General features: G+C 56.9%; 9 protein-coding genes across 9 annotated transcripts; 4 read left to right on the plus strand and 5 right to left on the minus strand.

Annotated features, from left to right (window-relative positions):
• Window positions 1–24: 24 nt before the first annotated feature.
• On the minus strand, window positions 25–1,671 carry MVES1_002442 (uncharacterized protein; the record flags this gene model as incomplete). The annotated part of the gene is made up of 1 exon (XM_056207272.1): window positions 25–1,671. The coding sequence occupies one exon, from the start codon at window positions 1,669–1,671 to the stop codon at window positions 25–27; it is 1,647 nt and encodes a 548-aa protein (XP_056063247.1).
• Window positions 1,672–1,745: 74 nt separating this feature from the next.
• Window positions 1,746–2,651, plus strand: RAD14 (DNA repair protein rad14; the record flags this gene model as incomplete). Its single annotated transcript, XM_056207273.1, has 1 exon — window positions 1,746–2,651. The coding sequence occupies one exon, from the start codon at window positions 1,746–1,748 to the stop codon at window positions 2,649–2,651; it is 906 nt and encodes a 301-aa protein (XP_056063248.1).
• A 65-nt stretch (window positions 2,652–2,716) lies between these two features.
• Window positions 2,717–4,886, plus strand: SET2 ([histone H3]-lysine(4) N-trimethyltransferase; the record flags this gene model as incomplete). Its single annotated transcript, XM_056207274.1, has 2 exons — window positions 2,717–3,144; window positions 3,173–4,886. The coding sequence occupies 2 exons, from the start codon at window positions 2,717–2,719 to the stop codon at window positions 4,884–4,886; spliced, it is 2,142 nt and encodes a 713-aa protein (XP_056063249.1).
• Window positions 4,887–4,894: 8 nt separating this feature from the next.
• On the minus strand, window positions 4,895–8,389 carry MVES1_002445 (uncharacterized protein; the record flags this gene model as incomplete). Its single annotated transcript, XM_056207275.1, has 2 exons — window positions 4,895–7,975; window positions 8,210–8,389. The coding sequence occupies 2 exons, from the start codon at window positions 8,387–8,389 to the stop codon at window positions 4,895–4,897; spliced, it is 3,261 nt and encodes a 1,086-aa protein (XP_056063250.1).
• Window positions 8,390–8,512: 123 nt separating this feature from the next.
• Window positions 8,513–9,184, plus strand: SOD2 (superoxide dismutase; the record flags this gene model as incomplete). The annotated part of the gene is made up of 1 exon (XM_056207276.1): window positions 8,513–9,184. One exon carries the CDS (start codon window positions 8,513–8,515, stop codon window positions 9,182–9,184), a length of 672 nt encoding a protein of 223 aa, XP_056063251.1.
• Window positions 9,185–9,288: 104 nt separating this feature from the next.
• On the minus strand, window positions 9,289–10,299 carry MVES1_002447 (uncharacterized protein; the record flags this gene model as incomplete). Its single annotated transcript, XM_056207277.1, has 5 exons — window positions 9,289–9,721; window positions 9,748–9,807; window positions 9,950–10,080; window positions 10,107–10,121; window positions 10,147–10,299. The coding sequence occupies 5 exons, from the start codon at window positions 10,297–10,299 to the stop codon at window positions 9,289–9,291; spliced, it is 792 nt and encodes a 263-aa protein (XP_056063252.1).
• Window positions 10,300–10,359: 60 nt separating this feature from the next.
• Window positions 10,360–14,067, minus strand: RPO41 (DNA-directed RNA polymerase; the record flags this gene model as incomplete). The annotated part of the gene is made up of 1 exon (XM_056207278.1): window positions 10,360–14,067. One exon carries the CDS (start codon window positions 14,065–14,067, stop codon window positions 10,360–10,362), a length of 3,708 nt encoding a protein of 1,235 aa, XP_056063253.1.
• A 531-nt stretch (window positions 14,068–14,598) lies between these two features.
• MVES1_002449 (uncharacterized protein) lies at window positions 14,599–20,657 on the plus strand (the record flags this gene model as incomplete). The annotated part of the gene is made up of 4 exons (XM_056207279.1): window positions 14,599–15,122; window positions 15,149–15,417; window positions 15,792–17,989; window positions 18,138–20,657. The coding sequence occupies 4 exons, from the start codon at window positions 14,599–14,601 to the stop codon at window positions 20,655–20,657; spliced, it is 5,511 nt and encodes a 1,836-aa protein (XP_056063254.1).
• An 18-nt stretch (window positions 20,658–20,675) lies between these two features.
• On the minus strand, window positions 20,676–22,970 carry PMT4 (dolichyl-phosphate-mannose--protein mannosyltransferase; the record flags this gene model as incomplete). The annotated part of the gene is made up of 1 exon (XM_056207280.1): window positions 20,676–22,970. One exon carries the CDS (start codon window positions 22,968–22,970, stop codon window positions 20,676–20,678), a length of 2,295 nt encoding a protein of 764 aa, XP_056063255.1.
• Between the last annotated feature and the right edge of the window lie 235 nt (window positions 22,971–23,205).

Below are 23,205 nucleotides of genomic sequence, written 5' to 3' on the forward strand. Positions count from 1 at the left end.
TCTGTTTACTTGTTCTCCTGGTCGCTATCTTGATGATGCGCGGTCGTCATTCATAGCTGTGTCGCCAAACCATGCATGTACAAGCCGTTGCTCATACTTGGTATCTTGCTCCGTATCAAATACGTCCACATGGTGATCAGGCGGCACTACAAGTGCCACCTGATCCTGTGATACAGCGTGTGTGTTTGCGAGCGATGCTTGTTCAGCCGGTACCTCGGGCATCGGAGTGTCGTGTGCCACTTTTGTCCGTGGATCACCGCGCATCTCGGTATGCTCGAATGGAACCAAGGTATGTAGCTCGCCAATACGCCAGGGAAAGTCATATGCTGTGTCAGATGGCGCTTCGGAGGAGGAGCTGTACTCGCTAAGCGAAAACGGGCTTAATGGCGTATCATTTTCGATGGGCAGCTCTGGCAGCTCTGGCAGCTCTGGCGGCGTGTTCGGCGAGAACGGCGGCGAGTTTGTCACATACGCTTCCGGTACCACAATATCAGGGTCCTGTGCGTGCAGTGGCACTTCTGCTGTCCATGCAGCAGGAGGATCGGCGACAGCGCGCGCTTCTGCAATCGGCTCCACTACATCTGGATGAATGGAGATGGGAAAACCTAGTCGTGCAATGGTCGCCCATACATGCTGCTCATCCACGTTATTTGTGTACAAAGACCGCTCGCCCACACTCACTAGCTCGTACATGACGCGCGTGAGAAAAGCGTGTAGTTCGTGCTCCAACGCGGTAGAACAACTGCGCATGACTTGCATGCCTTTACGTTGCGCAGGCAATGCCGTGTCCAGCAGCCCTTCCATCAATCCAGCCTCTGCATCAATGCATTCCGCGTCGTGCCCGGCGCGGGAAATACGCTCGTCCGTAGGCCAACGTACACGTAAACGTGGATCTAGCAATTCCGCGGAATGTGTCACCATACATCCCTCCTCATTCTCCAACGACCAAAACCCAGCCAAAGATATATCGCGCACAAGCACAACAAGTGCGTTTTTCGAAGGAATGGGCGGGAGGACCAAGTGCGATGCTGCGTATGCAGGCGTCGGCACAGGTACAGCTGGGATCTTCTCGTCATCCAAATGAAGCATGCGCCGGAGTACGCAGTACAATTGCTCCACGCTCCCGCTTTGCTCTGCGCGCAAAAATCGCGCAACATTGGCGACCGCTTCTGCTGTGTATGGCGCTGGATCTAGAGCCATCTGCAAAGCATCTGCCCTGCTAGCCACCGTATTTTCGTGCTCGCACAGTATGCTTGCGTGCCTTTCTTCAAATTCCAGCCACGCTGCCGACATTTGGCGCGCAGCAGGCGCGGCAATGAGAAATGCACGGCGCACCCTCGCCCTTGCATGCGGATCGCCACGGTACCGCGCAGTCTCCATCTGTTTTACACGGCGCAGCATTTTCCGAAATTGAGAGAGTGCCGTGCATATCTCCTCAACGGAGCGCGTCCGGATATGCTCTGCAATCAAATCTGGCTGAAGACGAGAGTAGCGCGCGAGGCCCTGATAAAAAAGACTCTTTTCCTCAAGCGTCCAATGCGCCCACCACGCACACGTATGATCGTCTAGACATGGTACATCGTTCACGCGCCGCTCCTGCCAAATACTCCGCGCAATCAAAATCGCATACGCCCGCACCGACCGCTTCCCAGGCGCTTGGCCGAGCGCCATGGATGTGGAGGAGGGACAAAAAAAAAGAGCGCTCGACGTACACGCTTCGCCTAGCCTCCACCAGTGGCAACGCGATGGATGCGGAGAATGGGGCAGGGGATGCGAGCGAAGCTAGCGCCGAGCGTGTGCTTGCGAATCGTGAGCGCGCAAAGCAGAACTTGCGCGCACTGGCCTCGCGTCACGCACGTAGCACCGTCACGACCGCACGCGTTGCTACGCCACAGTCCACGTCCAAGGCGACGAGCGAGGCTCCCCTGCCACGGGACAAAGCGCTTGGAGACTATATTGAGTTTGACCTGACTCGCTTGCGCAACTCCAAAGGTGGGTTTCTGCTGAGTGAAAAAGAGGGCGAAAATGCTGAGCAAGCTCTTGAAGATATGCGCAAGGAACGCGAGCGAGAAAAGCAGCGACTGCGCGACCAGATGGAGCCCGGCATTACGCTTGACCCAACGACACGGCCTTTGTGCGAGATGTGCAAGTCATCAGATATCCTCTATGATCCATTCCAGCGTGTCTTTAACGTGTTTATATGTCGCAACTGCGAGCGTGCACACCCCGAAAAATACAGTCTTTTGACCAAGACCGAGGTCAAACAGGACTACCTCCTAACCGATGCCGAGCTCGCTGACGGCGAGCTACTTCCCCACTTGTTAAAAAAGAATCCCCTAAAATCCACGTACAGCAGCATGATGCTATTTCTCCGGGGCCAAGTAGAGCAGTTTGCATTCTCGGACGCGAAGTGGGGCTCTGCTGAAGGTCTCGACGCAGAATACCACCAACGAAATCAGGAGCGTGCAAAGAAGCGATCGCGAAAATTTAATGAAGGGCTTGTAAATCTTCGCAAACGCACAATCCGCGGAAATATCTGGCAGCAGCGCCGCGATAACGAGCACCAACACACGTGGGAGCCAGTGCCTGGCTCCGCGTTCCAGCAGCAGTGTCCCACCTGCGGCCAACAAACGGTAGTGGAGGAATTGTAATGTGTTTAGTAAGCTTTTTCGTGTTGACCTTCGCCTACCACCTCGAGGTGGCGTGTGAGGAGAGCATGCCGGACGGGACGCAGGCGGGCACAGCCTCGCCGCCTACAGCGTCTGTGTCACAGGATGCGCGAACAAAAAGTGTCGTTCGCGCGGGTCCCCAGCTTATATCTGACCTACCTGTAGCGGAAAAAGCCGCTGCGCAGACGTACGAAGAACTGGCCGAGTGTGTATACCAAACAAAAAACATGGGTCGGACGCGCGGCCATGACGACTTGACGTGCGAGTGCACTAGCAAGCATGGTATTGAGTATGCGTGCACAGATGAGGGCGGCTGTATTAACCGCCTCACCCAAATTGAGTGCACAAGCGATACGTGCAAGAGCGGCGTGCTGTGCCAAAATCAGCGATTCCAGAAAAAAGCGTACGCGCGGGTGGAAATTGTGGATACAGGCAAAAAAGGATTTGGACTGCGTGCCAAGGAGGATATTGCGGCGTGCGTGCGTGTGCGAGGCTAATTGCAGCGATGCGTTTGTGTACGAGTACATTGGCGAGGTCATCCATCACGACACGTTTGTGCGTCGCATGGAGCAATACAAGCAGGAGCGCATTATGCACTTTTACTTTATGATGCTGCAGCGAGACGAGTACTTGGATGCGACGAAAAAAGGCGCGCGTTCGCGCTTTATCAACCACAGCTGCAGCCCAAACTGCTACGTGAGCAAATGGCATGTTGGCAAACATGTGCGCATGGGCATATTTGCCAAGCGCGCCATTCAGCAAGACGAAGAGCTTACCTTTAATTACAATGTGGATCGCTACGGCAACGACCCACAAGAGTGCTACTGCGGCGAGCCGAACTGTGTAGGTACACTGGGCGGTCGCATCCAAACAGACCTGGTTACGATGGACGATTTGTTTATTGAGGCTCTTGGCATTGCAGACGAAGTGGCAGTATGGCGGGCCTCGCTCCCACGGAACAAGAAGAGCGCCATCCTGGACGAGGATTTCCAGCCAGTGCTGCACCCAATGCACGAAGCAGAATGTGCGCGTGTAATGACTGCGGTACGACAAGCAACCTCGCGCAGGCACATTCTTCACAAGCTCCTTGCACGGATTGCCATGACCGACGCGGTAGGTGTGCAAAAGTCTTGTGTAAAACTGCATGGATTTATGGTCATGGCAGAAGTGCTGGACGAGTGGGCGGACGATGCAGACATTGTGGGACTCAGCCTCCAATGCCTTGCAAAGTGGCCGCTTTTAGCGCGCGACAAGGTAGTCGATTCTGGTGTGGAGATGCAGGTGTATCGGTTTTTGGAGCATGCCCCAGGGGCACACAAGGAGGAAATGCAGACTCTTGCGAAGAGCCTCGTCGATGCATGGAGTAAGCTTAGCTCGACGGTGCGGATCGCACGCCGGGAGCAAGATACCAAAGACCAGACAGAGAGTGTGGGCCCGATCCGATCGCTAGCTGCACGGTGGCGTACAGAAGCACAGATCGTGCCCGAGGAAACCGTCCCTGCCTCGCTCTCCTCGCAGCTGCGTGAGTCGATTGTCGCGTACCGCACAGCCGACGAAAATGTGGTGCACAAGCCAGTAGATTCCGCGCCGGTACAGCGTCCTCGCTCACCGAAAACAACTGCGCCCAAAGAGTCTATCTCGGAGATTATAAGGCGCGCAAATGAGGCCAGTGAGCAAAAACAGCGCGCGGCGCTGGAAGAGCAAGCAGCTGCACAAGCCAAAGCAGACGCCGAGGCAAAACAAGAGGAGGAAAAGGCAGAACAGCGCCGGCGGCGACGTTCGCAGCAGCATGCGTATCCAGAAAAGCGTGCAAGACAACCGGAAGTCGATATGGAAGCGCTCGAGCACCAGCTGCAGAAATTAGTCGGCGCACTTGTCGTGAAGCAAATGTCGAAAGCCAAGGATGTGCTTGACCGCGAGCGCTTCAAGCGGCACGCCAAAGAGCTAACGCGCGTTCTTTGCGACAAGGAAAAACGCAATCCCAAAGCATGGCCGCCGCGCACCAAAGACGGCCCTGTCACCTCACTAGCGACCCTCAGCGAGGAAAAACGGGTGAAGATGAAGCTATTTGCACACAACTACATCAAAAAGCTTGTCCAGCGCAAGAAGGATTCGCCGAGCGCGAGTCAAGACACACCTGGAGAGGTGTCCATCGCACTCTCTCTGGACGATTCCATGATGGAAAATGGCGATATCTCCGTAGACTACGATCCATAGCCTGTACATCATCGCATGCAAAGCACACCGTGCGTCTGCAAAAGAAAAGGCCGCAAATCACGGCACAAGCGTATCGCCGCACGCTGCTCCTCGTTTACCATGAGCCTCGCTGCTAGCGCAGGAGGCGCGTTGGACTGTGGAGCAATGTGGGATGCAAGTATGCACTGAAACAGGTGCTGCGCCGCGTGCGCAAAAAGCTGGCTGCGCTGGGTATCTGCGCGCGGCACCGCATTTGCGCAGTAGTGCGCAATGCTCTGCATAAAAGAAGCCTCGCCACCGAGCCATGCAGCTTGCACGCGCGCCAGCGTCAAGGTGCGCAGCACAAGCAATATGGGCACAAGAGACGGTGCGTGTAGCGGCCGCAACAACAATATATGGAGGAGTGAGCATGCCATTGTGTCCAGCATTGTTTGTGCTTCAGCCGGTGGCACGACATCTTCGAGATAAGGTATATGCGCGGCAAGCATGGAAAACGCCGGGGGCACTGCAGCGAGTTTTGTTTCGATCAACGTATCTGCAGTGCTGAAAAAAAATACAACGGCGCAAAGCGCGACATGAAGCGCACTCGATCCGCGTTCTCCAAGTGGCGCGGCGCGTAAATTGTGTGCGTCAAGGAGCGCGAGCACAGAAAGTGTTGACAGGCATGTGCCTGACGCCTTGACCAGCGCGGCACTCGTCTTGAGCAAGAGTGTCGTAACTGCATCCACAACTGCTTCACGCACGAGCGGGACGGCAAGCAGCTCCAACGTCAATTGCGGCGCTGCTTGGCCTAGCACATCAACGCACACCGTAGCTGGTTCTGCGTACTCGGCACCATGATCAACAGGCTGTGTAGTATCGACCATCTCAGCAAGTGCATGCAGCAGCTGAAAAAGTGCAGCAGCAAGCTCTTCGTCCCCAAGCTCAGGACGCACGACCTGGACAAGCGCATAGACGCACTGCGCGACCTGCGCGTGCAATTCCGGTGCATCCATCTCGGCCTGTGCCTCCAGCACAGCGTGCATTGCTTGCATAGATGCAAGCATGACCTCCGTATGCGTCTGCGCCAAGGCCACTACACTGGGCAATGTAGCTACGAGATGCTCGTGCACCGTTCGGCTCACGTACGGATCCGCACTTTGCGCCAGCGCACGGACCAACCCAAGCGCAGAATGCACCGCGGGCGAAAGACTTGCCGCGCGCGGCGCATGCATTGCCGCATGTATGCGCGCATGCACGGCGTCAAGTATGTGTGGATAGTATGCCGCGCGCGCATCGTGTGCTGCAACAATTCCATCGCGCGTGCAGTCCACGCATCGTATGCAAGCGCGCAAAATCGGAGCGTGCGTCGCATCCGGGAGCTGCTCGAGTGTGGACAGCGTATGCTTGACAAGGGTTTGCATTGCATCGCGCGCAAGCAATACACGCATCGCGCCGGGTGTTCGCGCAAAGCTCTCGACAAGCGCTGCGGCGGCGAGCAAAACATCCTGGTCAAAGCGCCATACAGAAAATGCGAGTTGTACGCAGTCCAGCAAGGTATCCAAAATCTTCTCGCTTTCTGTGGAGGCAAACACCGTGGCGAGAACCAATGAGGACGTAGCGTCGCTCGGGAAAAGGTATACGGGGACCCACCGCGCGCAAAATGCGAGCAAAGAAGCCAAGGCGAGCGGACTTGCGGGAAGCGCATCGGTGGGTCCATGCGGCAGCAGCGCAGGGAGCAGCACCAGAGACAGGGTATGTATGATGCGCACGATCGTGTCTTGTGCTGCAGGTGGCGATTGTAGGACCGACGCTGGCAGTTGCAACTGCTCATTTTCTGGTGGATCTGCAAGCACGGCAGCGGCAATAAGTGCAAGCCAATGAAGCTGCTCCCATGTCGCGTCCGGCACGCTAGGCCCATGCAGCTGCGCCTGGACTGGGTCGAGGGATGTGTAAATGGCCGCGACCACTTCGGCTAAACAGCTGCGTGCAAGTGCCGCGTAAAGGCTCAGCTGCTCGGCATACAACTCAGCATCGCCCGTCTCCGCCTCGTCCACATCGTCCATCTGTGCACTGCGTGTGGCGGCATGTAGGCGGCCTTGCAGGTAGGCAAGCACGACATGATCGCGCAAATGTTCCTTGACGGCGTCTTGCACGGCGTCTTCGGCGCCAAACGTGCCGAGCAGTGTGCGCCAAAGAGCAAGCACTTCGTTGACGGCAGCGTCGGCGGAGGCTGCAAGCGACTCATCGTCCGCCGCAGGCACCAAGACAAACGAGGCGTAAAAGCTTGCTTCGGTCATGCGTGCAAGCGCCAAAAGCAGCGCCTGTGGCTGCTCGCGCAGCAATGCACGTCCACTATCTCCGCTCGTGATGCTTTGGTACACCTGTGCAAGCAATCGGAGCGTCTCAAGATCCTCCACCACCAGGGTCCGTGCAGGGCGCTGGGTGACATGGTCGACGTAGGCGTGCAGTGCCGTTGCCAAGGCGCTTTGCCGCGCAAGCCACGCACCTTCTCCTTGTGCGGGTGGTTCCTGGAGAAGGAGCTGCTGAATTGCTTCGTGAACATGCCTTACTGCGGCGTGTGCGGCCCATGCATCTTGCGGCACGTCGGCAGCTTTCGTTGCGCTGTGCGCTGCAGCAACGAGTACTACTGACAGCTCCTGTGCAAAGTAGATATCCGCAATGGCAGCTGGCATCGTCGCTTGGTGCGGCGAAGGGTGCCGGACCGCTTCCATGACCTCGGCTGGCGTCGCATGCTCTGGCAAGGCTGGCACGGCAGCAAAGTGCCATCCTAGCAGTGCCCTCGATGCGTTTGCGGCAAGTGCAAGCGTGTGTAGTGCATTGGAGACGTGTGCCTGGTACACGACGCGCAATACAGCGGGTAAAAGCTGCGGAATAATGTGCAGTTGTGCAATGGCGTGACACCAAAGGTGTGCATCCATGGACAATCCCAGCGGGATTATCTCTGCATTAGACGTCGCTCCAGCATCCAGCTCGTCTGCAATTGCCATTGCAAGCTCAAGACCAAGCGGCGCCAGCGACGGATCGTCGACGCAGGCCGCTAGCAAGAACGTGGTGTGCTGCGCAAGGATGAGCAAAACATCCGCATCTTCGCAGATACCTGCAATACGCTTTGATATGAGTACCACCGAGCGCACATGCCTAGCACGGAGATATGCTGGCCAAGATTCCGGCGCTGACGCCATGCTTCTGGTGCGCGCAAGCGCTGCTTGAAGCAGCCATTCGCGCAGCGCCAGCAGATCTACGACGCTACGCGTCGGATCATGCGGTAAAATGCGAGCTAACGCGTGTAATAATGCGCCTAGCACATGGAATTGAACAACGCCATCGCGAGTACGTCCTACTATGTATGCTGCATCGTCCACGAGCGAATCCGACTGCGCAAACGCGAGCAGTGTAGCCGTCGCAGCTTCACGCGCCTCTGCACTTGCCTCACCAAGCTGCGCACATGCACGACAGACGTCCGCATATGTCGCGCCGCGCGCTGCGGTTGGTCCCACCAACGCGTCGAGCGCTTCTGACATGATCGCCCACGAGCCGGAAGAATGGGCGGGGGTGGTTTGCCTGTGCGTATGCATGATCACGTAAGGTTATCCCGAAAAACGTCCGTGCTCGATCCGCTGCCCATTTGTTCCCGACCTACGATCATGTTTGCATTCGCAACCCGTCGTGCTGCTACATCCCTCAAGCCTGCTGTGCACATGAGTGTGCGCACGAAGTACACGCTTCCCCCGCTTGACTACGACTATGGTGCGCTAGAGCCTGCAATTAGCGGTGAGATTATGGAAGTCCACTACAACAAGCACCATCAGACGTATGTGAACAACCTCAACGCCGCCGAGGAGGCGCTTGACAAGGTGCGCCAGTCCAACAACATGGAGAATCTCAAGTCTGAGGTGGGTCTCTTGAAGGCCATCAACTTTAACGGTGGTGGCAACCTGAACCATACTCTATTTTGGAAGAACCTTGCTCCCCCCAACAAGGGCGGTGGCCAACTTGAAGGCGGTGTGCTCAGGGCCGCCATTGAGCGCGATTTTGGCGGTGTCGATCAATTCAAGAACAAATTTAACGCCACACTTGCCGGTATCCAAGGCTCTGGCTGGGGCTGGCTTGTCCTCGACCCCACCAGCAAGCAGCTGCAAATTGTAGCGACGGCCAACCAGGACCCGGTTGTGAACCAGGTGCCCCTCATTGGTATTGATGCCTGGGAGCATGCATTTTACTTGCAATACAAGAACGACAAGGCAAGCTACTTTAAAAACATTTGGAACGTGATCAACTTTGAGGAGGCAGAGAAGCGCCTTAAAGCCGCAAAGTAAGAAGTACATTTTTTGCATTCTATTTCATAGCATACATAGCCATTATACAAGCTGGCAAGAGAGCAGGGCCGTGCCTATTCTGATAGAGCATGTGCGTACACGCATCAAGCCATGCGGTGCGGCGCGGCATGCTCAGCGTAGCTGTGTGTGAGATGCGGCGCAACGTACCTCACAAGGCGGTTGTCCTTGTCAAAGCGGAGCCGGTGTCCAGCTTTTGCAGACTCCACGTCCCTCGAAATGTGCGGCCTCACATGGTGCTCTGCATCGACTGGCGCTGGGCGGACAAGTACAGGCTTTTTGTACTTGTCCAAAGGCGACAGCGACGTATCGAGATGCCCCGCATCGTGAGGCATCGAGCGTGAAATCGCGCGCGGCGGTGACGATGCAGTAGGGTAGTGCGTTGCCTGGAAAGCCATATGCGAAGGCATTGCTAAAAGCCCGTGTTGTGTATCGCTGTCTCGAAGTGGCGCTGGAGCATACTGTGGCTGCGGCGCAAACGACGCCTGCTCCTGCACCAATTCGCGGTACCATTGCAAACTGGGTGAGCTCTGCAGGAAACGTACCGCATCACCGGCGTTTCGACAAACATGTTGCCACCACTGCGGTGCTGTGTGTGGTCCGTGCTAGTATCAGAGAAAGTGTAACTTGCTTCTCTGTTGCTCCGCATGATGGTAACACGGCAACCGTCGACACCATAAATCCCAGTTCCAACACGCTCCCATGTCTTGGGATGCGGGGCGCATGCATGCCTCTCTACAACGCTACGTTCTATGATCCGCAGGCGTCTCGCCACGCAGCTGCTCCAGGCGTCTCTTGTTCCGTGCGGCGATAATGCGCGATGTGCGGTCCTTTTCGTCTTGATGCATTGCATGCCAATTCGGCACGCGCGCGAGTGTCTACGGTAAGCTGCAGAAGCACGTACGCCGTCCGTATTTACCTAGAGTTAGTGCGCACGCACGTACGATGACCGGTCCCAGCGCGTCGAGTTTCACCGCGCTATCGTCGTCTACGCCGAGACGCGCGTGCGCCTCGGCCACGTCCTGTGCGCTGTCCAGCGCCAGCGGCGTCGTCACTTGGCTTGCGCCGTGTGCATCCGCTTCCTGCCCTCGAGCCATGGCAAGCCGTGGACGGTGGCGACACAGCGAAAGTGCCACGTGCAAGACGCATTGTATGGACTAGCTAAAAAAGTACAGCGAGCGTCTAATTTCGTTCACGTCAAAGTCGCCCTTTTGCGGAATGGCGGGCAGCACGTCGGCCAAGTCCACAAATTGCGCCTGCAGCGCCGAGTCCTGCGATGTGCGCGTATGCCGCGTAATCTCCTGCGCCTCAAGCTCCACTTCCTCAGTGTCGCGCTTCTTCGCGTCGCGATCCGAGCGCAACATGGACGCCTTTGTCAGGGAAGAAAGGGGAATTTTGTAGCCCTTGTAGCGCTGCAAGAACTCCTCGCGGAGGCGGACAAGGATATCCTGGGAGTGCAGGCGAACAAAGGTGTCGCGAATCACGTCGCTCATCGTCTCGATATCCGCCGCGTGTGTCCAGTAGCTGTCATGCACACTTGCAAACACCAACCCAGCCGACTGGCACTCGAGTGCGGTAAGGATCATATGTGTAGCATCCAAGGAGTGGATAAAGTTGGGCGGAAAGGCACTGGATTGCTTGCTTGGGTTCACTTCAAAGTTTTGGTTCGGATCGCGGATAAAGACGGACTGCATCGCGGTGCTCACCTGGTGCTTCTTTACCTTGCGGTACGGCTGGACAATCGGCAGGCCCAGCGCGGTGGTCCAAATAACCGAGGTCATTTGTTCTTTTCCCACACGCAAAGCAGGCAAGCCGCTGCGCCCAGCGTTGCTATTGGTGCGTGGCATATACGACATCATCGACTGTTCGATGCGCTCTGGTGGAATGCTCTTGGCAATAAGACGAGCTGAGACAGAAAGCCATTCCTGGATAAGGTTTGCGCCGGTGAACAAGTCGCCGATACAGTCCATAATTACCTTGGCAAGATAAGACGCGGTGCCCCAAAGCTCCTCAGCCGGGACGTCGCCGCGGTCAACTAACTGGCGCATTACTTGATTTTTTGCGCCAACAAAGGTGACGCCGTAGACCGTGGTCATCACAGTCTGTTTTACAACCTTGCGTGTTACCTTGTCTTCGAGCAGCGTTGCATAGTGGTCGCCTTCGGAGGCGCGCTGCTTGAGTTGCGCAATGACCAAGTCAGCAACACCACTGTACACGTCCGATGGGCGCTCACCGCCGCTGAGATTGACTTGCTTTGCGCCGTGCAAATCGCCGCCAAGCGCTGCATAGTGCTGCAAGCCATTGCATGTGCCGTCCTGGTGCACGGGAAGCTGCGAAGGGAATGCTTCCGGGCCTTCTGGATGCTTGAGTGCCTTGTACAGCTCAAAGCACGTTGCCAGACACTGCCACGGGTCGTCTGCGTGGAGCCACCATCGCTTGCCGTCCAATGGATGCTCGGCGGCGTCGATAATGTCGTGCTCGTGATCAATGGCAAACACTTCGCGTTCCTGAAAGCTCGCCTTGTCGTAGCCAAAGACGTTGGCCAAGTGGATGCGAAGCCAACGCAAGCCAATCTTGCCCAGTGGTTTCTCATCTGCAAACTTGAGCAAGCCGCGGCACAAGTCGTTCCCGATATGGTTCAAGTTGGGGGGAATAGGATACGCGCGCCCGCGGAAATCCATATTGTGCGGAAAGTAGAACCGCTCGCCTAAAAAGCTGCGCGCGATTTCCAGCTTATAATTGATATCACAGCGCTGCGAGTGGTTCGAGGCGCGGTTCAAGTTCCACTGGCGCATCCGCTGCAAGTATACACCCTTGGCCTTGATATCGTCTGGCGGTGGGCGCTCCGGCTCCGGCTCGTCGGTAAGTGCAGGGGGCATATCGGCGAGCTCTTCGCCAGAGTTCCACACCTGCAGCACTACGTCAAACACCTCCTTGTTGATGTTCCATGCCGTGTTTCCCAGCACGTCGAGGCCCGCCAAAACGACTTCCAGGCCATTGTTTTCCGACGCAGCACGCAGATAAGAGCTCTGTTCAATACTGTCTTTGTATCGCATCGCGCTGGTTTTGACGGAAAAGTAGCCACCGGAATCATGGGTGAGCCATGGCTTCGGCGGAACGAGCATGGGGAGATGGCGAGGATGAAGCGTTTCGCGCACGGATTCCTTGTCCAGGCGCCGGCCGACAACTTCGTTGAGACGAATCACGCCGAGCTTTTTGCCTGCAATGTACTGGTATGCGGCGTAAAATGCGGGCTGTTCCTCCTCCCACAAATCACCGTCGCGGTCGTACTCTTTGCGGTGCACAGTGGCAATGTCCATGAGATGGCGCACAAGGTAACTTCCCACACGCGCACGAATCACTTGGGTCCATTTCGGGATCTGGGTCTCGAGGCTGTCCTCATTGCACCGCTCCTGCCATGCTTTCAAGTCGCGGCGCATGGCCATGTTGATCAAGTTGCGGTCCTTTAGCATGTTTTGTGCGGTGCGTGCCTGCACGAATATTTCTGGATGTTTGTTGATAACCGTGGCGTGGTGCTCGGCTTCAATCGCTTTACCGATATGCAAAAGCGTGCGCGTGGTTTTGATACCATCGGCAACGCCGCCAACACCTTGCATCCGCATCAGCTCCAAAATGACAATCATAGCCATTTTCGATGGCGGTATGAGGGACAAAAATGGATATAACTGGGAATCCATCGCATTTGCTTCTGGCATCTGCAGCTGCTTCTCCATGCTCCCGAGGTCCTTTGTCAACGCAACCTCCAGCTTTTGGTACCATTCCCACATCCACGTCTGCAGTGTCTTGGACTGCAGTGCACCCGTCTTCAGGCCAAGCTCCTCCAGCTTCTCACTGTCGTGCTCAAGACGCTTGCGCGCAGCATCTAGTGCAGAATGCTCGAGCCAGCGCTGGCGCTCGTACAAATCAGGGACACGCATACGCGCGTCGTGCATAATTGCCAAGCTTTCCTGTAATGTTTGCAGATTAAATGGCTTTTGTTGCGCGCCGTCTGCCGCGCCGGGGTCCTGCTTCAACACCGGGCGCACCTGCGCGACACTCTGCAGTGGGTCGAGCGGCGTATGCTCGGCTTTTTCTAGACGCTGCACCGAGTCAGTCAAGATATTGTGCACATGGTCCAGCTCGTGAAGCGCCGCTTGATCGCCAATGTCGCTTGCGGCAGCACGGAAGTATGTAAGGAGGAGGTCAGGACGTATGTTGGCATCGGGAAGTGTGGGATGCAAAGCGACATTTTCCTCTTCTTGCTTTTCGCCCGTGCCAAACTGGATTACCGAGGAGGAAAAGACAGACTCGAGGGGAATACTCAGTTGGCGCGCTGCACGCAGAAGCGTCTCGAGACCAGGCTGGTCCTTAGGATATTTGCGCATTTCTTTCAAATGCCCCACGCCCAGCGCCATGGCAGCGATGGTTGCAGCGTCTGGGCGCGGGTCCAGTTTGGGCTGGCCCATGTCCATCATTGCGTACCAGAGCTCCCAAGCGCGCGATATCCAAAGCTGCACCTCGGTTGGTTCTTCCACCTGCGCGGCTTTAGCGAGGTATGCATGCAAAATAGCATTGTATGTCCACTGCTTAAGCGGCGGAGAATAGGCAAAGTCTGCATCCGTCTCGCCGCGCGCGTCGTACATTTCTTGAATGCGGCGATGTACATCGAGGCGCATATCCGTCATGAGCTTGTGTGCCCGAGACAAAAGCCCAGTGGACAAACAGGCTTGCAAAAGCGCTATGCTCTCAATCGTATTTGCCGTGGGAAAGTAGGACTCGTCCAAATTTGTGATCGCAAAGCTTTCTGCATCGCGTCCCGCAATCTCAGGTACGGCTGACATCACATTCTTTGTACTCCGGCGCATAGATGCGTGTCGATCGCGCACATCCAAAGGCAGAGGCGTCGGTAAATGTGTATAGGGCAGCTTTGCAGAGTATGGGTCCACAGGCGTTGATGCCGCAGTTGCAGCTCCTGTTCTGCGGCGGGGCGTGGAAGTATGGCTGCGAGACGTCAGGCGCATGCGCCAATCGATAGCATGCCACCTGTGCGCTACATTGCTTGTGCGCAGGCCCGCCCGCAGCGATGCTGGTGGCAACATGAAAAGATGTATCAATGTCGGTGCCGCCAAACGCGAAGAAAACAGTCAAGTTGAGGAAAGTTTGGTATTGCACAGCCTCCAATCCGTCCTTGTTGTGGTGCAAAGCACTAACAATCAATAGTCGGCGTGTACGCCAAACAAGACACTACCAACGGTTTCGTAGGAAAGCAGCAGAGAAAAAATTCCAAGTGGCTGTCGCCACAGATGCCCGCGGCATTCATGTAGGCCCCAAAACAAAAGCAGAAGCCACTCGCCCGGGCTGGCCCTATAGAAAAAGGTGGAGGTTTTTGGGGCGCGATGGAGCAGCACCTGCCGACGCACGGCAATTTCCGTCGGTACTATGGGATGCGCAGTGCGCGTGCGGCGCGCCTACATGGAGAGAGCGTGCAGGCTCCAGCTCGAGCGGATGAGCGAATTTTGTCGCTTGTCGCGTGGCTTGCGACGACTGCGACCGCGGTCGAGCGCGTCTTGGACATTGGCTGCAATGCGGCCAAGCCGCTGATCGAGCTGTGCCAGTGCATGGAGTCGCCGCCAAAGAGTGCAATTGGTGTAGATATTGATCCCGTTTTGATTCACCAAGCACAGGGAGCGCTGCGCAAGGCCTGGTCGCAAATGCGCCCAGCAGGAGCACAACGCGACAGTCACTACTTTCCCATCGCTTTTTCGCAGCTATTTTCGCCACTTCCCTTCCCGCCGCACGATATCCAGCCTGCATTTCCCAATACCATTACGTTCTACATTGGCGACTGGCAGGCACTGGACCGCAACAAGAAACATCCCCTTGCAGTCGAGGACCGGCGCGGCTACGATTTGATCCTTGGGTAGGTAGCCGTATCGCTGACGCTAGCTTCTCCCTTACGAAATGGATTCATCTGAACGACGGTGATGCGGGTCTCATCCAGTTCTTAGCAAGGCTCGCAAAATGCCTGCGGCCGGGCGGCGTGGTCGCACTGGAAATTCAACCGTGGAAATCGTACGACCAGGCGAGGTCGTTGTCCAGCACACTGCGCAAGGCGTACACGGCGCTTCGAATCCGCCCCGACGACATGGAATGGATCTTGACCTCGGTGTTTGGCTTGCAGTGCGAGGGAGCTGTAGGCACAGGGGGAGGGTTTGGTATGTGGCGCGCGTGACTTATGCCAGGATTCAAACGACCGATTCTTGTGTTTCGGCGGCCACGTGTGTACGACGCCGCATACCTTTCGGCGGTGCACGCAAGCCTAGCAGAATTGCCTGCGTGGCCCTGGGTAATGCAGAGCCCAAAAATGTAGATTTATATAGTATGTACTAATACGCTGCTGCTAAGGAGCATGTCATGCAGCCTGCGCTGCATCTGTCCTGCGCGTCATCGGCCTGCCAGCGCGGTGCGAACCGGCATGTGGCCCTTGCCCCATTATCCACGTGGTAGAGTCCGTGCTTCCCCACTTTCACAAGATGCCCCTCCAAATCGCACCCTACACTCGCACGACAACCTGGCATCATGGCGGCAGAAAGGGATTACGTTGTTGACTTGAACAAGAATTATATTGATGGATTATGGTCGGATTCCCAACGACGCGCTATGGCGGCAATGGCAGATGCCATCATCGGTGCGCTCACCAAGGAAGAAAAGGACGCCTTTTACCGGACCCTCCCGGCAGATATGAGCCCAGCGCAGCGCAAGCGCATTGACGAGTACGCCGAGATGAACTTTTCCGAAGACCCTAGGCGTATGAACATACTCGCAATGTATGTTACCATCACGGTGCCGGAGGGAATGCGTATGAGGACCAACTTGCTGCTCTCCACCCTTGGCTCTGCTGCTGGGTGCCTGCTGCTTTTTGGCCGCCTTGGCCCCGTTTGGGAGATCGACCGCTCGTTGCGTACTGAGGCTCTCAAGTCGTGGTCAACGTCGCGCCTGCTCATGCTCCGCCAGGGCGGCAACGGTATCCGAGGGCTGACCCTCATTGCCTTCTACCGCTCGTGTGCGAACGCGATTGAAGCGATTGGCTATCCTATCGGCGATCCTACCGACTGGAAGCACCCTCCGAAAGGCGAGGAGCAGGTTGCTGCGGAGCACTACCCGTTCAAGTTCCTCAACGAGTCGCTCCCGTCCCCGCCGACGAAAACGCCCGTCGAAATCGAAGCGGATGTTGTGATTGTCGGTTCGGGCTGCGGTGGAGGCGTTGTCGCGGACTATCTTTCCCGGTGTGGCCTCAAGGTTGTGGTTGTTGACAAAGGCATATACGTCGACCCAAAACACATGAATGGCGACGAAGAGTACGGCCTCATGCAAATGTACGACAAGTTGGGTCTTGCCCCCAGCAAAGACGGCTCCATTTTCATCCTCAGTGGCTCTGGCTTTGGTGGTGGTAGCAGGATCAACTGGTCTGCCTCGCTCAAGCCCCTCTACTTTGTGCGCGACTCGTGGGAGAAGAAGCACGGTGTGCCGTACTTTAACTCGCACGCCTTTGCGGAGGACCTCGATGCATGTCTCACCCGCATGGGTGCAGGCACGGATGCGACGCAGCACAATATGAGCAACTCATTGCTGGTCCTCGGCGCCATGCGTGGTGGGCAGCCGGTGAACCCTGTGCCGCAAAACACGGGCGGCCTTCCGCACTACTGCGGCAAATGTTTGTATGGCTGCCCCTCTGGACACAAGATGGACGGAACGCGCACATTCCTCCAGGATGCCGCGCAGCACGGCACCCAGTTCCTTACCAAGTGTCATGTGCAGCGCATCTTGATCAAGGACGGCGTCGCTACTGGTGTCGTGGGCAGCGTCAATGGCCAGCCCGTGCGCCTCAATGCGCGCCGTGCCGTCGTCACGTCCTGCGGCAGTATCCAGACGCCTGCACTGCTCTTGCGTACGCCGCAACTCAAGTCCAACACGCAGATCGGCAAGCATTTGCATCTGCACCCCGTCGCCTTTGTCACGGGCTACTACGACTACCCGATCGACCCCTGGGAAGGTGGTATTCTCACTACCGTTTCGAACGCTGCTGAGCTCGTCGACAAAGAAGGCTGGGGCGCCAAGATCGAGGTGGGTGCGAGCACCCCTTCGCTGTACTCGGCCATGATTCCCTTTGAGGGCGTGCTGCACCACAAGGCACGCACTGTCCGCTTCCGCTACAGCTTTGCGCTGATTGTCATTGTGCGCGACAAGTATGGCGGGTCCATCACGATCGGCAATGATGGCGAGCCAGAAATCAACTACTCTATTAGTGAATTTGACCAGCGCAGCATGATCGAGGGTGTATTGCGCGCTACAGAGATTCATATGAACGCGGGCGTCTCCGAGATTGTCACGAGTCAGCCCGGCATGCGTCCGTTTGTCAACACCACCAACGTGGCTGTGCCGAATGTCAAGACGTCCAACACGATTCCAAACATGTACAATTTCCAGGAGCTGCCCAAGCAGGGCGACTGTACTCACCCTACCTTCCGCAAATGGCAGGAGGAAGTGCGCAAAGGCGGCGCACAGCCCACGAAAATTATGATGGGCTCGGCGCACCAGATGAGCTCGTGCCGTATCGGCGCGGACCCCAAGTACTCTGCCGCCGACCCCATCGGCCGGATTCGTGGCGCCAAGAATCTCTGGGTTGCTGACGGCTCCGCGCTTCCCGAGGCAACGGGCGTCAACCCCATGCTCTCCATCCTGGGCACCTCGCGCGGCATCGCACGTAATATGGCACGTGCACTCGGGGTAGAAACAAGCACCCCTGCTCCTCATTTGTAAACGATGGAATGCCATGCGCCAGATTTATTGGACAAAAAAGGCGTACACGTTTGATTGCACATAGAGCCTATCGCAAAATGTGGAGGTCTATAGATAAGGTATTCTTGCTCCAAAGTTCTTTTTCCCCGTTCCTTACACGATGCCCAGCGCAGCGTCCCGTGGACAAGCGCCCAGTATATGCGCCGAGGTGAGTGCGCTGCTGGGGACGGATCTGGCGCCGGCGAAGCATGTGGATTTTCTGCTTGCTATATTGGAATATGTGCGTGCAAATACAGTTCCGTGTGCATCCCAGGCGCGGCGCGCCGCAAAGATTTGTGCGCGCGCGCTCCGCGACGAGCAAGGCGCGCGGGTTGCTCAGGAAAGCATTCCCCGAGCGATGGCGCACTGGGCAAAAGAAAAATTGGCCGCGATACCCAGCACAGCAGGCGATGTGCTCGCTTTGCAGTGCACGACCTATGCGCTCGCAGCGTGTGTGCCCACAGAAGACCCAGGCCCAGTCGTTGTCCATGCTGTCGATCACTACATTTGGCTCCTCATGCGGAGCATCGCACTTACAGACCACATTCATGTGCGGCTAAAAAGCCTTATGCTCTTGCGATTCCTGTGCATTGCGAATGCAAAAGACGTTGTGGCGTGGTGGCCCGAGCTGATCCCTGTGCAGCATACACACAGCGGTTTGCGTGCTGTACTTTCGGACAAAGACTGGGATGTGCAGCGCGCCGCGTGCGAAACGCTCTCTGCGCTTTTTCTCCACGGGAAGAAATTCTGGGAAGTGGCACGCGAGCACGCAAAAACAGGCGCGTTCACTTCGCACTCGGAGCTGCTTGCCAGCATGCTTGTCCAGATGCGCGCCACCCTGGCCGAACTGCTTGAGGCGCCGGATACGCACCACATCGCCATCCTCGAGCTCACGCGCGACTTTTTGACGGCAGCCGCGCGCCCGCTGCAGGCCACGCACGCCAGCGTACTTTGGACGCCTGTCCTGGGCTGCGTCGTCGAGGGCAAGGGCGAAGAAGAGATCTTGGCCGGATATCAGTGTGCGGTGCTGCTTTTTCCCTCGCGCGAGAGCCTCGAGACCGATCCGAGCCTTGCCGCCACCCCGCCCATGGGCGAGGTTTCGCCAGGCATGGTGGCCGAGCAAGGCATGCACTGGGTATTTTCGTGCCTTAACGCGAACGACAGGACTACCGCGCGCCTTGGCGATTGTCTCTGGACTGTGGGCGCTGCCATACTGTCGCGCATCAATGTCCTCATTCCCCCCGACATGGTCGGCCTCTTGTCCCGTGACCTGGGCAATGGATCCTCCGAGCAGCGTCTCGGCGTGATGACCTTTATCTCTGCGCTTGTCGGCCAAAAAGAACGCCAGGAAAACAGCAGCACGTTGCGCGTCATGCTCCCACGTCTCGTAGCCAGCGTCATCCGCGACAAAAATGCAGACGTGCGGGTCGGCGTGTGTGCGCTGTGGCCCGATTTTGATATGTACATGGCGCCGGGCTCCTCACCACTGCATCTTGCGCACATGCATGTGCTCATGCGCGATCCAAACTCCCATGTGCGTGCTGCTGCCGTGCGTGCAGTTGGCACGCGCCTCGATAAATCGCGCAACATGGACACTGAGACGTGCATAGCGCTCCTCGACACGTTTACCTACGAATCCATGACCCGCCTTTTGCACGCGCGCAAACCGCACGGTCTGTTGAACGACAAGGACCTGTGCGTTCGTGCGTGTGCCGCGTGGACATTGTCCAACTATGCCGATCTTATTGCGCGCGCACACATTGGCAACGGCGCTGGCCGCTCACTCATCGCCACCGTGGCCAACCTACCAAAAGATGAGCGTGTTGCTGTGCATACGATCCGCGCGCTGGGCGTCCTCCTGGTGCTCGGAGTCGAGCGCGAATGGCTCGCTGTCGACCACACGCCCGGCACCGCACCGTCCAGCTGCTACGAGCCACAGGCGCCGGGCGTCACACTTGCGCCTGTCACGCCGCCCAATCTTGCGGCTCCCAACTTGATGTCGTCGTCGACTCCTCTCGTGTCTGGCGACGCGTCGCCTCAGCGCAAGCCAGTCGAGTTCCAGACCATGTTTTCGCGTGGGATCGAGGCTGCATGCACCGCATTGAAAACTGCGCGTCTGCCAAAGCTCCGGTGGAATGCCGCGTCGTGTTTGGCAAAAGCCGTGGACGCAGCGTGCCGCGCCAAGCTCCACGGCGTTGACAGTCGGATCCAAGATGCGGTGCTTGCATTGGCACAGGCGCTTGGCGACCGCAACTGCAAAGTCGTGCGCATTGCCGCACAGGCGCTATCGGACTTGATGCACGCTTCCGACGCGCCGAGCCTTGAACCCGATACGACGACCTTTTTGTCCGACCGAGTCTTGCAAGCGCTGGAAGAGATGCAAGCGCGTTTCGAGCGCGCCTCATTTACGGAAATGCAGCAGCATGGCAAGGCGTGTACACAGGCGATTGAAATGCTCCACGCACTTCTCGAAGAGAAGCCCCTGCTGACGCCCCCCGAGAGCAAAACGGGCGATTCGCCCCTGGTGGAGCCGCTGCGCACCGACGCGCAAGGCCAGCCGATAATGGATGTGCCGCTTGTGCAAGAGGAGATGTATGAGGAGTACATGTGTAAATAACTGTATATAGGAAAAGACCTAGACGTAAAGAAATTGCCAGGTGGGCAACAGTTTGCGGGATTGGGCCATTTCTGGGTGCATGGATAGCCCGTAGGAAAGCGGCGCCAAGTAGACAAAAACAAGCGCGGCGAGCAAGAGGAGCAGAAGAACGACGGCGCTTAGCGGCCCCGTCGTCCTGCGCCGTGACGGCGAGCGGATCTGGTCCTGGTCGAGCGTCGGCCCGGGGCGCGACAGGGGAAGGTCCAGCGAGGCAGACATGAAAAATTCGAGCATGCCAGCGAGCACCATGACAGAGCAAATTTGCGCTGGAAGGTAGTGGTGCAAAAAGAGCTGGCGGCCCATAAAAAAGAAGGGGAAGTAGTGGCACGCCCACGCAAGCGCAAAAAAGCCTGTGGTGCGCAGGTAGCGCTGGCGCATCACGGTTGGGATCTGATACACGCCGCGGCGGCGCATCAACATGTCGAGGAAAAACAGCGCGCCAAAGAGCGACACGCCCAACACGCCGCCCCACCAAGCGACAACGTTTCCGATAAAGTAGATCTGGCCACGCACCTTGTCGTTGCCCCAGTACGAGACGCCTTTGACCAAAAACGGCCAGGTAATGGGGCGAGAAGAGTACGGATGCACATCGGTTAAGCGCGCATTCTGCTCAAACATGACGCGCTGGAGCTCGAGGTACTTGTTGAGGAACGGCAGTGGCTGCACAGGACGCGCTTCTCTTGGTTTTGAGCGTGTTTGGTGCATGGGCGATGCAGGATCCGGGACTACAGAGTCCACCACCCAGTATGCCGTCTTGTCCTTGGCGTTCTTGTTTCCATTCACTTCGTACTGGTCGGGCGCCCAGTCGGGCAACAGCGACTTTTCCCATGTCCACACCGCGACGCGCGTCGGTACATGCACAAGGCGGAATCGTGTGCGCAGCGACTCCCACGCTGCGCCCTTTTTTGAGCTGGAAAAGTAGATTTGAAAGACGCTGTCCTCAAAATCGTCCGTGCTCTCTTCTGCGGGATAGGTTGTGATTTCCTCGTTGGTCGGCATCGTCGGCGAAGCGACGTCGTGCGTCATGAGATACGCGTTTGTATCCACATGCAAAAGACGCAGCTTTTGTCCATGGTATATACGGCGTCGTGTAATGTTAAACGAGCCGTCCTCGTTGTTTACAGGGTCCACCGGCACAATCTTCCACGCAATGCCGTCCTCGGCAGAGTCCACTGCGGAGACAATTTGGCCGTCGCTCGAGATGCGCCCGTCGTCGTACTTGTGCGGATAATTTCCTAGGCCTGAAAAAAGGTATCGGTCGGTCCCGACGTGCTTAAACGTGATTACGTCGCATGCGTGCAGCTCCTGTGTGTTGGCAAGGAGCGGACTTCCCGCGAGGGTCTGCTGGAACTCGCTCGACATGTAATCGTCGCCGCTGCCGGAGCGGTTCAAAATGGCAAAGCTGACCCAGAACCAAAAGAGGTACACAAATACAGGCACCACAATTAGGAACAAGGCGCGTGCGCAGAAGTGACGGGTCATGACGCGCAGGGAATTGCCGTGCCGGATATCAAACAGATCCCATAAATCAAGCACCACAGCAGCTCCAATCGTGAAGAAGCCAAACAGACCTACCATCTTGCACGATATCGTGAGCGAGAGACAGATGCCGGTAGCGCAGAGCCATGTCCACCACATGCGCGTAAATGGATTAAACCGCAGCGCGTAGAACCGGATATAGGCATAAAAGCTCATCAGCATAAACAGAATCATGGGCGAGTCCAGTAATATAAAACGCGACTGGACAAAGTGGGCATTGTCGGCGAGGACCAACAACGCGCTGAGCAGTCCGGCCACAAAACCGAAGCCAGTCTCGCGCATGATTGAGTACACGAGCGGAACGTGCAGCGCACCGATCACCGCCAGGTACGACCGCATCGCCTTGTACGGCACACCCGGCTCAATATAATCGAGCCCAATCGACTCGAACCCAAATTTCCCGTTGAACCCAGCGAGCCAAGCACTGAGCGCGACAATCAATTTAGCAAGAGGGGGGTGCACATCAAAGAAAAACTTGCGCTGTACGTATTGTGCAGCAAAGTTGCCAAAGTGCACCTCGTCAAAAATGACCTCGGACGGGTATTCTATCATGTACAATCGCGAGCCAAGTGCGACAAAAAAAAGGATTAGTGGCACCACGGCCACCTGTATCCAGCCCAGAGTCCGCGGATGGGTGGGACGCTTGTTCGTGTTCTTGATAACCTCATCAGCATCTTCCCTAGTTCCCACTTGCTTTTCCTCCTTCCTTCGACGGAGCCCAGCCTGCGCGCTCATCGCTCCAAGCCGCACACGGCGCGCGCCGCCGACGTCGAAGCGCACGTGATGCAAACGTGCTAGGACCAACACGGCGCGGCTTGCAGCGCAAGACAGGGGCCTGCGGTAAGATGGGGTCGGACTTGCTATCGATGCATAGTCATTGTCCAAAGCGATACGGCGCGCAAAGGTGTGTGTAACTTACAAGGTGCGGCCGTGCACGCGAGCGGACGCTCGTATATATGCAAGTCGTGGG

Source organism: Malassezia vespertilionis, chromosome 5 (genome assembly GCF_029542925.1).
Source record: "Malassezia vespertilionis chromosome 5, complete sequence".
NCBI classification, from domain to species: Eukaryota; Fungi; Basidiomycota; class Malasseziomycetes; order Malasseziales; family Malasseziaceae; genus Malassezia; species Malassezia vespertilionis.